Source organism: Puntigrus tetrazona, chromosome 19, assembly GCF_018831695.1.
Source record: "Puntigrus tetrazona isolate hp1 chromosome 19, ASM1883169v1, whole genome shotgun sequence".
NCBI lineage: Eukaryota > Metazoa > Chordata > Actinopteri > Cypriniformes > Cyprinidae > Puntigrus > Puntigrus tetrazona.
This window is the reverse complement of record NC_056717.1, coordinates 10,600,257-10,616,114: the sequence shown is the minus strand read 5'-3', so window position 1 is coordinate 10,616,114 and position 15,858 is coordinate 10,600,257. Positions and strand designations below refer to the sequence as shown.

At 39.8% G+C, this 15,858-nt stretch overlaps 2 protein-coding genes across 5 annotated transcripts; both read left to right on the top strand.

Annotated features, from left to right (window-relative positions):
* The first annotated feature begins 105 nt into the window (after nt 1-105).
* Nucleotides 106-11,418, top strand: anln (anillin, actin binding protein). 3 transcript variants are annotated; one of them, XM_043218274.1, is made up of 25 exons: nt 106-353; nt 1,458-1,608; nt 1,720-2,130; nt 2,729-3,057; nt 3,169-3,559; nt 3,646-3,842; nt 3,943-4,047; nt 4,463-4,550; nt 4,747-4,833; nt 5,081-5,295; nt 5,384-5,538; nt 5,629-5,773; nt 6,338-6,473; nt 6,591-6,779; nt 6,873-6,999; nt 7,086-7,134; nt 7,244-7,297; nt 7,807-7,839; nt 8,021-8,042; nt 8,137-8,249; nt 9,068-9,121; nt 9,397-9,483; nt 9,603-9,710; nt 9,785-9,957; nt 10,044-11,418. In XM_043218274.1, exons 1-25 carry the CDS (start codon nt 336-338, stop codon nt 10,156-10,158), a joined length of 3,552 nt encoding a protein of 1,183 aa, XP_043074209.1. In that variant the 5' UTR covers nt 106-335; the 3' UTR covers nt 10,159-11,418. The 3 variants fall into 3 exon arrangements, with proteins under 3 accessions (XP_043074209.1, XP_043074208.1, XP_043074210.1); XM_043218273.1 differs by having other exon boundaries at nt 109-353; nt 3,643-3,842; XM_043218275.1 differs by lacking the exon at nt 9,068-9,121 and having other exon boundaries at nt 111-353; nt 3,643-3,842.
* Nucleotides 11,419-12,345: 927 nt separating this feature from the next.
* Nucleotides 12,346-15,564, top strand: ak2 (adenylate kinase 2). 2 transcript variants are annotated; one of them, XM_043217339.1, is made up of 8 exons: nt 12,346-12,529; nt 13,431-13,556; nt 13,641-13,751; nt 13,839-13,933; nt 14,491-14,563; nt 14,646-14,841; nt 14,963-15,000; nt 15,366-15,564. In XM_043217339.1, exons 1-8 carry the CDS (start codon nt 12,431-12,433, stop codon nt 15,408-15,410), a joined length of 783 nt encoding a protein of 260 aa, XP_043073274.1. In that variant the 5' UTR covers nt 12,346-12,430; the 3' UTR covers nt 15,411-15,564. The 2 variants fall into 2 exon arrangements, with proteins under 2 accessions (XP_043073274.1, XP_043073275.1); XM_043217340.1 differs by lacking the exon at nt 14,963-15,000 and having other exon boundaries at nt 12,347-12,529.
* Nucleotides 15,565-15,858: the final 294 nt, after the last annotated feature.

Sequence of the window (15,858 nt, the reverse complement as noted above, 5' to 3'; positions counted from 1 at the left end):
AGCCTTTAAAATGTAGATTTAGTGAACACGCAAATAGTTAAATTCAGCAAACACATTAAACTGTGCCGATTTTAAACGGGAGCTTAGAGGGTGTGTGGGCGTGGCTGAGTTAACGGACTGGGCTCTCATTGGTTCAGCTCGTGTGCGGTGACGTGTCTGCGACCGTTGGCTGCAGTGAGAAGTGAGCAAGCGCTAAATTCAAAATTTTCAAACAGCTGAGGAGCGCGTGGCGTGAGAGAGAGAGCGGAGAGACTTGAACTCCCTCACCAGGCAAATAAAGAATAAAAACAAAGAGGATTGAGCTTTAATTTAAGTTTATCGTAGTGTATACCAGGATGGACCCATTCACGGAGGTGAGTGCCCTTTATAACACCATATGTTCGTTAGTTGGTGAGGGAGGGTATGGATATACACTTGTACCAGTCCGCTGTGCTCTATGTAACGTTATTGTTGCCTTTAGATATCCTTAAACTTCTGTCTTTCTTCTTATTTACCTATTGAATTACTTATTGTCTTCTAATATGACGATTTGCAGTTTTATTTACGTTACATTGTAACGTTTGTGTAAAGCTAATGCTTCTCTACTTGATCAAAATCCTGCATATAATAAAGCAAACATTATTTTTACTTGCAAAATCATTCAAACTGATGCTGATTAGTTTTTTGTTGTTGTGTTGCTGTTTTGGCCTAACATTCGTGTTTTAAAAAATGTTTCTGTTATAACGTTAAGTGTGTGACATTAAGTCACAGGTTAACATCTGTTATATCTTAGTGTTTTGTCTATTATTTGAGTATAGTGTCTGGTATTCAAAGTTAACGGTTTATTTTAAGGTTTTTACGTCAAAAAAACGAATTAAGTTGTAAATACGGTGCATAAACTTAGGATATTTGAATTGAATGCCTTTTGTACATACAAATATTAGCCTTTTGAGTATGAAATGTTTTTGAATAAGGAAAAAAACAATAGCTGTCAGGGCTGTGGCCATAGCTTGTTAAATACAGGAAGCCTGGTTTGAGCCAATAGGATTCATCTGCAGGGTCACGTGACAAAATTCCATGGACATGAAATGCTCCCTAACTGAAATTTCCACTCATTCCCTGGGAGACGGCCAACCAACAGCCACACTGCAGGAATGTGTTTGGTCTTGCTCAGTAACAGGGCTGTTAATCATGAGTGTGATACGTTCTTCTAGAGCCGCTGGCTGGTTTGTTCACAGTCAGAGATGATCAGCGCAGATAAACCCATGCATGAAAAAAGGAACTAAAACTTGTGATACTTGAATGCACTTTTTTTTGCTTTCATGTCATGCATATCGTGCAGATCTCTGACATAAAATGTATTATATTTGCATATTGTTGTTTGTGTTTTGGTGTCTGTTTTTCTTTAACACAGTGATATAGGCCTTAGTGATGTACTGAACGCTTTGCAAAGCTAATTTGTCACTTTGCTCATTCAGAAACTTTTAGAGCGCACACGAGCTCGTAGAGAAAATCTGCAGAGGAAAATGGCAGAGAGACCAACGGCGGCCAACCGTCCAATGGCTAAAAGATCAAGGGAGCCACTCACAGACACAAACAGTGTCATAAGTGAGCCGACCATTGAAAAAGGTTTAGTTGTTTTTGAAATTTTATTTTGTCGCGTTCCTGTTTTGACATAATACATGTTTCGTCACTTTCCTTCTATAGCCTAAAAATAAGATGTTTTTCTTTTTTGGATAGCACTACCCTCTTCCAAACCATCACCCTCAAAGCGTCGCTGTTCAGATGAAAATACTCTTCTTTCTGGAGAAGAAAACAAACACCCACCAACGGCCCTGCAAGTGACAGCCTCTGAGCCTATGACGGACAAGAAACCACCTCTGGTTCCAAGCATCGTTCGTCCCATGCCTGTAGAGCAAAGGTCTGCTCTTTGTACACCAGAACCAGAAGTGCTGGCCACTCGGCCTCCTCCAGACACTGAAAAGACGCACCCTCCTCAATCTCCAGCAAAAAGCATAGCTAGTGCAATGAAGCACACTGCTCTAGAGGGAGCCAAAGAGGCACAGAAAGATGCACCAACCCCAGGCGTCTCCAACATGAGATCTCGTCTACAGAGACTGGCTGAGCAAAGGCATTACTGGGACTCTGAGGGTAGGCAACTGTCTCGCATCCTGAATGCACTGAACTTAATTGCGAGTTTATGGACCATTCAGTATATTGAGCTGGATGATTAATTTGTATTTGTTGTGACTGCATCAGCCATTTGTGCCTGTAATTGTGGTTGGCTGATATATCTCACAGGCTGATATCTGGCTTTTCTGCTCCAACAAAGGCAAACATTGTACTTTTAAACAAAACATTGCATTTCTCCAAATTGCAGTAATGGTATGAATGTGTTATGGAATATTGAACTGTGATATTAAATTTATCTGCCATCGGCTACCCTGCTCTCTAAATTATCACCATCAACCATTAAAAATAACTATGTCAGTTGACCACTAGCCTTGAATGGAAGTACGAATGTCAAAATCCTTGTTGCCTGTTTTTATATATTCTGAAGAAATACAAATGATTTGTTTATAAGATATTTTATCATGTATTAGAAATAGATTTGTTTTAAATAACAAGTGCACATTTAAGGTCCTCCAGAACACCCAAATCTAGACAATTATGTGATTATAGTAAATAATATGACTCAGAATGAGTCAAATAAACCATTGATGTATTTAACACACAGTTGTGCTTTCAGGAACCGCAGAAACTGTCCCAGAAAAGGTAGTTGTATCTCCTCTGAAGTCGCACAAAGTGGATCTCCCTCCTGCTACACCAACAAACTCTGAGCTTCGTTCTGGAAGAAAGGGTAGACTGGCAAACCTTGCCGCCACAATCGGTTCCTGGGAAGATGACCTTGGACACCCGCCCACTCGCTGGGACAATGCACAAGCAAAGCCTGGCACGGCCTGTGTGCGCCCTCCAGTCAGTACAGTGATGAGTAACAATACCAAGCCAAGTCCTGCTGTCGAACGGCCTCAGACTGCCCGACCAGCTCTTCACAAATCTGTCGACAGCGGTCCGCAGGTGGGTCACACCAACAACAGATTCCGTTTTATTCTTTTTAATGTGTGTGGTTGTATTGAGGGGATGTGAAGAATCCTGTTTGAAAATATCTAAAAATATTTGTTCTTACAGCCAGCAGTTTACTCTCCAGTCAAGTCAACCAGAGTGGTTCCTCCTATTGCTCAGAAGACAGAGTTTCCTCAGCCCAGACCTGCTCAAGCCGATTCCTCTCCTGTTTCCAGCCCACTGAAGATTTATCCCTCTACCCAGTCCTCCAGTCCACTTAAATCTTTGACAGCATCTCCCTCCAGTCCCCACAGAGGTTACGTCTCTCAGAGCCCCCTGAAGAACCAGGGTCCATCTAAATCGAGTTCTGCAGCAGCATTTAATTCAAGCCCTGCAAAACCGATTCTGACACCTAAACCCTCTTCTACTGCTGATGTTTCTATCATACCTCAGTCTCGTGAGAGGTTTACCAAGGACACGACACCCTTACAGCACAGAGGCCCAGCAGGAACTACTGGTCAGTGTTCTTGCTCTTTTTATTTTTTGCTTTTTCTACATCGTAGTGTAAGTCTGTGACCTTATGTTTATGTTGACCTTTAGTAGGTGTCAAGTCATTTTTGGAGCGTTTTGGAGAAAGGTGCCAGGAGCGCAACCAGAATTCACCTTCTGCCTCAGGAGGTCAAGGACACACGCCTTTGGCTACTCCATCTGCCACCCCCAAGTCCAGACTGCTCCAGGAGAGGCTGGTGTGCTCCCAGGTCACCTCCACCACAGCTGTTCTCGCTCAGCAGCAGAAAATGGCATGTATTCTTGACTATTTACAGTCCATATTTGTCAAATTGCATGTGAAACATCAACACTAATCAAAATATATATATATTTTTTTTTTTTTTATGAAAGGAGCGAGAGGCAGAGTTGGCACAAATTCGTAATCGCTTTCAAAAAGGCAACATGTTAAGGAGCAAAGAGGATGTCAGTGAGGTCAGGAGTGACCCTGAAAACAAGGTTTGCTATCATGTTTTCTGCTTCTGCTGCTTGCTAATAGGACAGTGGAACACAGTTTAAGATGACAGTCCATATTTTTCTATAATATAGTTTAAGGAAAATTTGTTTTAGCAATATGAAATCCACAGAAGGGAAAGCAGATTTTTCCTGTTTTTTTTTGTTTTTATTTAATCACTTTGCCTTTGTCTTATCTTTTTAATTGTTTTTCTTAATTCATGTAGCTGACATGACAAAGGCAACTAAAAACTACTAATACTAATCACACTGATACTGAAGAGAAATAAAGCGATACAAATTACTGAATGATTTGAACTATTAATTTTTTTAAGTCTGTTGTGCCTTTTTATAAATCGAGTACTTAATTTAATTATAAGAATGAACTTAATGTTATTTAACAATGTTTTTTTATCCTCAGGAAACAGAACTGTCTGTACAAACTTCTGTGCCAGTGCTTGATAATGAGCCTGAAGTACTCAACAGCCCTTCTAAATCTAGTGAAAAAGGTATTTTATTAGGACAACTATATAATATGGTTAATTATGTTCTTCTATATTATCCTGCTATTTTCTTTCTTCTGTTCAATTATTTAAATTAGCCTTATCTGCCTTTACTATTAATAAAACAGCATGAAGATGCAGCCATGCTATAGTGGTCCTTATTTTTATTGGAATAGGAGTTAAACAGATTGTCACTTTTTAGGCAAGGAGTGTGCTTTTCCAAGCCCAGTAAAGGAAGGAAATATTACAGGAAAGATGCCTATGGTGAAAGAGCAAGAGGAAGTGAAAGGTAAGGGAAAAATCAGTTTTACTATAGATTGTTCTTCATATTAAGAATTTTTTTTTTTTTTTTTTTTTTTTTTTTGGAATGCACTCAAAAGACAAGATTAATTAAATATAAGATATTTATAATGCAACTTGTATGTTGACTATTTTGTTTTCTTATGCGTTTTCATTGATTATATCATGATGAATATATTTTATAGCTAATTCCCATTAAGTGTTTTTGATCATGAACATTCTTGTTGACGTTGTAGAAATAGATGAAGAGCGTGAGATTGAGATGAACGTGGATGGCTCTGTTAACTCTGAGGTGATAAATGAGCTGTTTGATGGAGTCCTGGAGGAGAGCGAGGAGCAAAGTGACGAGGAGGATGCAGATGATGCTCTGAATATCTCCTCCATGTCTCTCCTTGCTCCACTTGCAGAGACTGTAGCAGCTGTGGTCCAGAGCCCAGAAAGAAAGCCTATGGTGAGCTAAGTCCTTAGCTAAACAGTGATCTTGCTGGATAACCTGAAAACTGACGTTACATCTCAATTTAACTTTTATTTTGGTCCAGACATCAACTCCAGCCAGCTCGTTTATTGAGAAGAGTTCTACCCCTGAGAATGTTTCCAGACCAAGTAAGTTCCAAAGGACACGCATGTTACGAGCTGGATCACCTGACGGCATCGATGTCGTAGATGAGCAGCAAAACCAGAACCTTCTCTACAGGTATGCATCTGCTCATAGTCTCTGCTTAAGCAACATTCAAACTGATTTGCTGATGTAATGTATTTAATGCACTGTTTTGTTTGATTTCAGCATTGATGCCTACAGATCCACGAGGGTTAAGACTGAGTCAGAGAGACCTCATGTTAAACAGGTGATTGTGAGGAAAGAGGAAGTATCTCAGAGAATGGAGAACAATGGGAGCTCCAGTCACATCAACATCAAGCAGAAAATGAAGGTCTGTTCAAAATGCTATCTATTATTATTTTGTTTTGGACCCTGTCAATTAAAAATCATGCATTTTTCTTTTTAGCAGTGAGTTATGTATGCCTTACATTTAAAAAAAAATAAATAAATAAAATAAAAATAATAATAATGTTTAGCAGTTTTATCAAGTTTATTAGAAGGCTAGATTATGAAAACAGTCTACAGCAGGAAAAAGTTGTGTGTGCTGGTGAAAATGTGTGTGTGCTGGCATCTGTTTATCTTAGTGACTTGCCACATGCACAAACAGTTACGTAGCAATAAAATCTGAGATTAACTGACCCATAAATGTGGTTTTTATGGCATAAAAAGTGTATTTCAGGTTGGTACGCATGTGCAGTGAGTCACAAGCTCTGTGGGAACTAGACCCCTGCAACAGCTGCAGTAATGCAGTTACTTGGACAATTGCAACTGGCTATTTTAATTAGATGGCGGGACTTATTTTGCCCTATTGCACATTAGTTTGTCGTAGTTGTAGTAATGTGAGTGAACTGTCTTTGATCTGAATGGGATTTATGATGCCTTGTTGTGTTCTCAGATGTTGACCAATGAGATGAACCTGCAGCAGACCGTGATCCATCAGGCTAGTCAGGCTCTCAACTGCTGCACAGATGAGGAACATGGAAAAGGATCTCAAGTGGAGGCTGAGGCTGAAAGACTGCTGCTTATTGCCAGTAAGTGTGTTTTCTTAATAGTAATCATATTTTCCCTTTTTTCGCTGGGTGGGTGAAATTGTCAAGTGATTTTTATTTCTTAAACTTGGGCTAATCACATCTTTGTTTCGGTTTCAGCTGAAAGGAGGGCTGCCCTGAAGGCTGAACTGGACCGACTAAAAGCAGAGGGTCCAGCAGCTCAAAAGAGAAGCACTAGCGGTGCCCAGGTGGATATGGGTATACCTGCTTCTAAAGGGTCAATTTCACTGCTGGAGCTGCGACTTCCTCTAAAGGCTGACTTTATCTGTTCTTCTGCCAGCAAGCCTGGTGAGAATGTTTCTGTTTTTATATATAGAAACCTTTTTTGTTTGATATCTTTGTCCAATCAGACGCTTATCATGTCAAAATTTTTGATGTAAGAATGTGGAAACCATTACTTCTTTGTGATGATCCGTGCCGGAGCTGAGAACACCGTGGCGACTCCTCTAGCAAGCACACGCACTGGTCTAAGTGGCGACGCTTTGACATTCTCCACCAGATTCACCCTGTAAGTGTCACTTCCTGTTGAGCCACTCTTGACATCCCTATCACCTCAGTGTCGTTTTTATCATATTTACTTTCCTTGACGTGCAGGTCTGACGTATCCAATGATTTTGAGATTGATATTGAGGTCTACTGTTTTGTAAGTAAAGCTTTTTTTTTTTTTTTTTTTTTTTTTTTTTTTTTGCTTTCATGTGAACCCCTTTACTTTTATCAAAGATTTACTAAATGTTTGGGTTTTTTTTTCTTAGCTTCAGAAACGAGAGCTGAACCCTGACAAGAGGAAAAAGCCTAACAAGTCAAAGGTAGACTAATAAGCCACTTTTCCACTACTGGGCCGAATAGTTTTAAGAACTGTCGTGTACGGTCCTAGTTGTGTTTTCTTGTGAGCCTGGACTGACACGGCACAATTACAAATAGTGCTCAACCCAGACTTCTTGGTGCAGGTACACAAATGCAAACAGAACCTTTCAGCCAGATGATGGATGTACTGGGTTAAAATGACTACATATAGGTGTAGTGTGTAACACAAAAACAGCTACTGTAAGGAGCAGTGAGCGGCATTTCCATGACATGGAAGCATGCTTGTTGGTATGCTGTGTTTTAGAGTCATCACTTGCTGGTGTGCAAGCAGTTGGTTAGATTTTTATTTTTTTTTTATGTCTTGTCGGTCTGAGTAAAGCGAATGGTGTTTTTATTCATTCCTTAAGTAAAAAGGCCTTTTGTCTTTTAGTACTTAGTAGTGCTGTGTTTTTGTATTGTAAGTATTGATCACTATATTTCACTCTTTTACTCTTAAATTTGATCTTCACAGGCTATCACACCAAAAAGGTTCCTTGCTATCTCTGTGAGTAGTCTGTTCACTTTAACCTCAATTTAAAGGTTGCTTCACCTCATGCATCATGTCTTTTGTAATATTGTAACACGTAATGCAGCATTTAATATTGTATGACATCTAAAACAGTACTGTAACATTTGTTATAAAAATGTTTTATTTCTTTTGTGTCCTCTCTAATTATCTATTTTAGAAGAGCAACCTCCAAACACCTGGTGAGTATTAATGACCTTTCAAATGCTGTTCAATTCAATTAACGTTTTTGAACAAATGTAATTTTTTTTTTTTTTTTTTTTTTTTCACTTGCAGTTGTGGCTAGCCCCGGTGGTCCAAATGCAGTGCGCACCAGTAGCTTTGTACTTGTCGGATCCCACAAGCTGAGTCTTTCCTCTATTGGGAGAAATAAATTCCCGCTGGAGAAGGTACATTCCTCCCTTTGGTTCCGTCTCTGTATCATCATTACTCTTCCACAAACCAAACGATACTAACACCATCACCAGGCAAATCACTGAATGCATAGAGGGTATGCACACAGCGCCACACAGTAGACGGAAGTGACTGGGGTTACACCCACTGAGTGGCAACACAACATAGCGTTCACTTTCAATGCAGTTAAAATAAACTAACTGACTGATACAGTCACAATGGAGAACTGTCATCTGACAGTTGTGCAGGTAACTTTAAAGTACTAAATATTTACAATACAATACTAATGTCCTTTTGTCATTCTCGTGACTTTGATTTCAGCACAATACATAACACATTGTAATTTCAGTAAAGTTTTGTAGATTGATAAAGCTTATATAAAGCAGTAGTGTAAGATTTAGATCTAGCTGTATTGTTTTTATAGTGTTGTCTAGAAGATCAAGTGTGAAGGCATTTGTATAACTACAGATTCGGATATGTATACGTGTACGTGTCAGGAAACCCTATTCTTGGCCACATGTCCATGTTCGCAGTTTTTGGTAAGGTGTAAGAATGACTGTTGAGTCCAATTACTAGTGCCAGCCAAGTTGCAGGGTGTTTTGCCACTTAGTTGGACGAAGTAGGTGTGTTCCGTCACTAAAGTGACGTCAATGCATACCCTCTGTTGCTTGCTAACGTCAGAGAGGGAGAGGTTTAACCACAGCACCAGTGTTCACACCTGCCTAATACAGTTCTAACACTCTTGTTTTTCTTGCACAGTGCTGCCATTTGCATATGCCAGACTCTTTCACATGCAGTCATTTTTCTCTTTTAGATCAAATATGAAGGGGTTGAAAGAGAGCTGCTCAGTGACATGTTTCACAAAAAGGTTGCTATGTTTGCTCTGTGTTTGGTAACACTGGTTGTGTGTCTGAGTGTTTGGCTAACAAGGCTTGGTGTCGTCTTTTTGGTGATAGCTGTCACTTTAAGCTGCTTATATCCGATTGTGTGCACAACATTGCATTTGAATTTGGGTGTAGACCAGGTGTTTTGTTACTCCTTCAGGGAAATGTGTTGCTACTACATTTTATAGCTCACTTTCCTGCAAATGACGCCCCTTATTTGGATGTCTGGCTGGGTGCTTAGTGTCCTGTTTTGCTACAGGTACCTTTCCTTTGTCCGTTGGAGGGGCACGTTTATCTGAAAATGCAGTGCGAGGTTGGCTCGCGGATAACGGAAAGAGGCTTCCTGGTGAGTCTTTATACTGAAAGAATGGTAGACAGTATATTAGTAACCAAGTCATTATTAAACGCTTGTTATACACTTTCCTGCACTCTGTGTGATGCCATTGAGGGTGTTTTTATTTGTAGACTATGTTTGAGGATGTTAGTGGATTTGGAGCCTGGCACAGGAGGTGGTGTGTCCTTTCAGGATACTGCATCTCTTTTTGGACATACCCTGATGATGAAAAACGAAAGGTGGGCCTATTTTAATTGTATTAATTTTTGAGATGCATTTCATTCTTGTTAACAGGTTGTTGTTATTCCCACAGAATCCAATCGGTCGTGTTAACCTTGCCAATTGTACTAGTCGTAAAGTAGAGCCTGCAAACAGAGAGTTCTGTGCCCGGCCCAATACCTTTGAGCTCGTCACTGTGAGACCACAAAGAGAGGATGACCGAGAGACCCTGGTCAGCCAGTGCAAGGACACGCTGTGTGTTACAAAGTAAGACCCAATTAACGACGTGAATTCGTGTGCTTTGATGGAGACGATCGAATCCTAAATCAGAACATCCCTTTTGTAATATACAGGAACTGGCTGAGCGCCGACACTAAGGATGAGAGGAACCTTTGGATGCAGAAGCTCAACCAGATTTTGACAGACCTGCGCACATGGCAGCCAGATTCATGCTACAAACCCATGTAAGCCTGACCTCTTCAGGCACCAAGGACCAAAAGTATCCTAGTTTGACTTTCACATTGACTGCATATATTTCTGATTTGGAAGTGCAATACGGCGTCACAGTTACAGTGTTTACAGATACATTTTAAGAGTTCGCAATTATACGTTTGGACAAGTTAAAAGCCATAAATTGAGACATTTCAATTAATTGACAAAATGCTTTGCCTTACAAGGGTATTCAGGTGTTTTTGATCCTTTCATCTGTGTAATTTAGTGAGGATTGTTTAAAGATTAATGAAAGTTGTTTGCTATGTTAGACTGGTATATGTGTATTTAAATGTATTGTGAACGACTGCTGTAGTCAGATTTCTCAGAATATTTGTGGAGAAAGATAGGAGGCAGTATTTAAACCTTTCAATGAACGACACATTTAATGTCAGTACTTTGTGGTGACAAATTACATTTTTATATTAAGTACTGCCAAGACCCACGATCTGTTGTTATATTTGTATATTTGCTGTTATAGGGCCGAGTTAATTTTTTTTTTTTCCTTAAATTTGAAGATTTTGGGGGGGGAGGTTTGGTTGGATTGGAGTCATAAAAATGTATTTGTCATTTTCAGAAGTACACCGTAGAGAGCTCACTTGGATAATGAAAGGGAATTTTTTTATTTTATTTTATTTTTTTGACATTTTATGAGCAGTGTTGGAACAATCTGTGGTTAAAAAAAGCTGCAGACAATGTAAAACATTAGATCCTTCCCTATTTCACCAAAGCTCTTTTAGCTCAGTTTCTGGTATAACACTGTTGAGGGATATGTGCCTTCAAACGAATGCAATTGTTAATGAAATGTTTTGTTTTTTTTGACCCAGGTGACTTAATTGTGAGTTATATATTTATCATGCACAGTCCCCATTTTCTATGCTCTCTACACCATATATATATTATATATTCTTGTGAGTTTTCTTTGTAATTTTATATGAACATTTTATAACTTTTTAATGGTTCTAACTAACTTTAGATTCACGTATCTATGTCCAAATGCGTTTGAATAAGTGACATTTACAAAAGCTTTTAATCTACACTAAATGTCGTATTGTCTTGACAGAGACAAATTTGTAAAACCTATAATACACGATACCAAAATTTAGCCCCATCACTGTAGTAATCTTAAGGCACTTTAGTGTTCTGGCTGTTTTGTTTATAGTATCTTAAAACACTCCGAATGTGGCTTCCATGTATCACACAGAGCTGTGGTTTCAATAAAACAAGCTTTTGACAACATATTTTTTTTACCAATTTCTTGGTTTTGTTTAGCCTCGTATCTTACCAGTGTATTCAGTAAGACTAGAAGCATTTAGTGTTACTAAATATTTACTGTAAAATTATAGCTATTCACTATAAGAACTTTAGCATGTTTTAGAAAAGCCTGATAGTGTTGTAGTACTTTAGTAAGTCTCAAACTTGGAGGACTCGGGATTTTAATTGAGGACCTGTCGAGAACAAACGAGTGACTTTAATTACATTTTACCATCATTATAAATTATTATTTTTCTATTTTGTCAATGAAAACGGTTACAAACAACTCCATAGCAGATCTGCTGTGCATTTCTGAGCAACTGAATGCGGCGTTTCATAAATCGTTTGCTTTGAACGAATCGGCTGAATAATGAATCTGAGACTTGCTCATAAAGTGATCTGCCGCCACTGATGTTTGAACTAAAGTATTTCTTTGGATAAATCTGAAATTAAGATAATAAGAATAGTATGACAAGCAAATGTGATTCAGCATTGTAAAATGAATAATACTATTTTAACTATTGAAGAACAGAACATAAATGCAACCAACGGCCAAACGTTGGTTGAGTTCATTTTAGGGTGACCGCTACGCTACATCTGAATGATGGTCTGTGGTTAATATAAAATGGTGAGAACAAAAGCGTAATAGCAACCTTTGTACAGTATGATGTAAATATTAATATGTCATTTTAGATACGGATATCTTATTTATCCTTATCTAAACTTTAACATCTCCTTGACGTGCGATGTGTCACTTCAGGCCAAATTCCGGATATTAGACGATACTACAAGGCATTCGCTTTCATCCAATGAGCTCGCGCTGTGGATAAACTGACGTGCTGTTAGCCAATCAGACAGACGGCTTTGCGCGAGGGGGCGGGATTTTGAGTCCATACAGAGCAAACGGAGGCGTTACCACTTCCTTTTCTAGTGAGTTTGCGGACGCGGAGTGTATAGTGGAGAAGAAGTGTCCTTAGCTCGTTTACGACTTGTAACCATGGCCCCCAGCACGCAAGCGGACGAAGCGGTCTCCGGTGTGAGGCAAGGCATCCGAGCCATTCTGCTCGGCCCGCCCGGGGCGGGGAAGGGGACGCAGGTGAGAGTTCAAGCCCAGGGCCGCGTGGCTCGTTCTGATTAAACCGTCCGGCAGCAGCGGGATGGGTAACGGCGGTACTCATGCAAAGGGGTAGTTCACCCCAAAAAGAAACAACCCAGCCTCGCGGTATCACGAACCTGTAATGGATTCGTTTGTTTAATTGTGCTTTTGTGAAATGGTGTAGACGCACAATGCTCACGTTAAATGACAGCCTCGGTCACCGTTCAGGTTCGTTACGTTTCAGATGACGTCATCATATAAGTTTGTGCGCGAGGCTTCGTTTACTAAAACAAACGTTATCCTGTTTAAAGCGTCCGGTTGTCCCGGCGGTTAATAGTCTCTTTCTGAGCGGGTTATTCGTTCAGCGCGGTTGTGGGCTTATTGTTTACTATTCCCGTCACTCGGATCGGTTGAACCCAACGGGACCATTAACACGTGAATTGGAGAGCACTGGGAAAACTGTAGAGCTTCCTGTCCTGTTGAGCGGCAATGTAGCTCGGCAGCCCATAAAGAACAGGCATATCAGCTTACAAATCAGTCCGCTTGGTTTGCGATACCGCTTGCTGATGTTAAGCAACTTTTGGTGCACGCTTTGAACTTGAGTAAAACGGTCCAAACTTGGCTTATGGATGTGGTTACGACAGAACAAATAGTGCTTGCGTTTTACGGGTTTGTTCATACAGATCGTTTTTAATTAAAAAAGACCGTTTTAATAAAATACCATTTTAAATATGTTAATATTTAAGACAAATGTTAGATATAAATATTAAGTATATGTATTAACTGTTCCCCCATGAAAGGTTGTTTAGCTGTCCTTATATTTTACATTTTTATTTTTTGTTTTTATTTCTGGGTTAATTCCATAAATTTGTTGTTTTTTTGTTTTTTTTGGCCTACACAGGCACCCAAGCTTGCAGAGAAGTACTGTGTGTGTCATTTAGCTACTGGGGACATGCTGAGGGCCATGGTGGCATCTGGTTCAGAGCTCGGTCAGCGGCTTAAGGAAACCATGGATGCCGGCAAACTGGTAAAATGAACAGATGCTCTAGGTTTTCACGTGTGTTCGAGGGATGAAGTCCCGATGAAGTCTGTTTCGTTACCTTTCCTTCAGGTGAGTGATGAGATGGTGGTGGAGCTCATAGACAACAACCTGGACACGCCTGCATGTAAGAACGGGTTCTTGCTGGACGGCTTCCCCCGGACGGTCAAACAGGCAGAAATGGTGAGGACTTTTTCAGTCTTTGACCCACAGACATCTCTGAAGTGCTTAATTTTGAAATGGGAGCCCGTGTGTCTGTCTCATTCGTAGCTGGACGGCCTCTTGGAGAAGCGTAGTGAGAAACTGGACTCTGTGGTTGAGTTCTCAGTTGATGACTCCCTGCTTGTGCGCAGAATCTGTGGGAGGTATGAACATGGAGGGGCTTGTACATTTTAAAAATAGAGCTTAGCCCACCGCCCCTGATGTTTTTCTGATTCCTCGGTTTAATTTAATAAATGCAGAATGTACTGAAAAGATGTCACTCATTTCAGAAACAAGACAGGTTTTCTAAACATTTGTTTCTGTTGTCTTTAATGGAGGAGGTGTCAGGAAACTTTTCTTTTTGTGGTTTTAGTTGTTTTTTAGAAAGGAAGTGTACCTCCTTACTTCCTCCATTTAGTAAGAATTTTGAAGCATGACAATGACTCTTTAGTTTAAATGTAAAGGACTAATACTTGATACACAAGTAATGGATACATAAATCAATTGCTTGAATAAAGCTATAGAAACCCTATTAATATATATAACTTTTTTTGTAAAAGTAATATGTCCTCATTTTCACTTGAGTACAAATGCAAAATGATGATTTATTATTATTATTATTTTGAGTGGACCATGTTTACGTACTCTAGCCTGCACTAGACAGATTAAAAATAATAAAGATTTGTGTAGACATTAAATAATAATCCGTTTCATTCTCCAGACTCATTCATCAGCCCAGCGGCCGGTCTTACCATGAAGAGTTCAACCCTCCCAAAGAGCCGATGAAGGATGACGTGAGAAGCTAAAACTTACTGTAACTAACAGGACGGCTATGAGCATCGCTGCAGAGGTCTGTTCTGATGCATGTGTCCACAGGTGACCGGGGAGCCCCTTATTCGCCGTAGTGATGACAACGAGACCACTCTGCGCTCCCGACTGGAGTCCTATCACAAGCTGACGGTCCCTCTGGTGCAGTACTACAGTGCCCGCGGCCTCCACGCTGCTGTCGACGCTTCTCAGTCGCCCAACCTCGTCTTCGCCTCCATCCTTGCTGCCTTCTCCGCTGCTACCTGTAAAGATCTAGTTTATTTTGTCTGAATCACCTCTACGTCCACTTTCTCCTTTTTATATGCGTTATAAACCCTGTTTGATTCCTTCTGTGTTTTGTGTTTGTCTTCGTGAGTTTGTTTTAGACGTGGTTTTGATTCATCTGCTGCCTATTGTACAATGGGTAACGGATTTCTTTTGACCAAAAAGTCTATGAAATATGAAACGCTGAATGTAGAATCCAAGCTAATTGTAATGTCCTAAGATCATATATGACACTAACATTCGGTTATAAACCTCTATATAATGAAGGCACATTTTTTTACTCTGACCAGACACCTGTAAAAAGGTATGGTTATGTCATTTGCACTATTTCCACTAATTCTTTTTAAGATGATCTTGTAGTAATGCATGATATCCAGTAGAGGTCATATGAATGCTTGGTTTAATTGCTGAATGGAAGAAGCTGCTTTATTAGCTAATATTTATTAATTAATGTTGAGTCATTTAATTTACTTGTGGACTTTTTTTCTTTCTATTTTTCTACAGCTGTATGAAATCCAGTTTCTCCCATCCAGGTTGATCCAGATGTGAAAATAATGGATGAGGGAAAGGGGGAGCTGGAAGTGACACAGATGTTTATTTTGATCATTCCATGTAGTGAATGTGTTTTGTAATGAACACCGATTTAACTGAAACCCAGTTGATTACCTCCAATAAACGTGGGAGACTATTTTCTACTACCTTACATGAAGAGGTCGATTCTTTGTGTTCTTGTAATACTGTCCGAGTGCCCAGATTTTACATCCACTTCCCAGTTTGGTGTTACTTTGAAGACACTTTCCCAAGTTGTGACACAGAAGTGCAGCGATGATGACTGGGGCAAAAAGGGAAGCGACATCTTATTACATCAATGTATAATGCAATACAGGGATCCCTTCGTCATAGACAACCTAGACCAGGCTTCCTCAAAGCTTACCCTGGAGGTCCGATGCACTGCAGAGTTTAGCTCCAACCCTGATAAAACTCACCTACCTGTGAT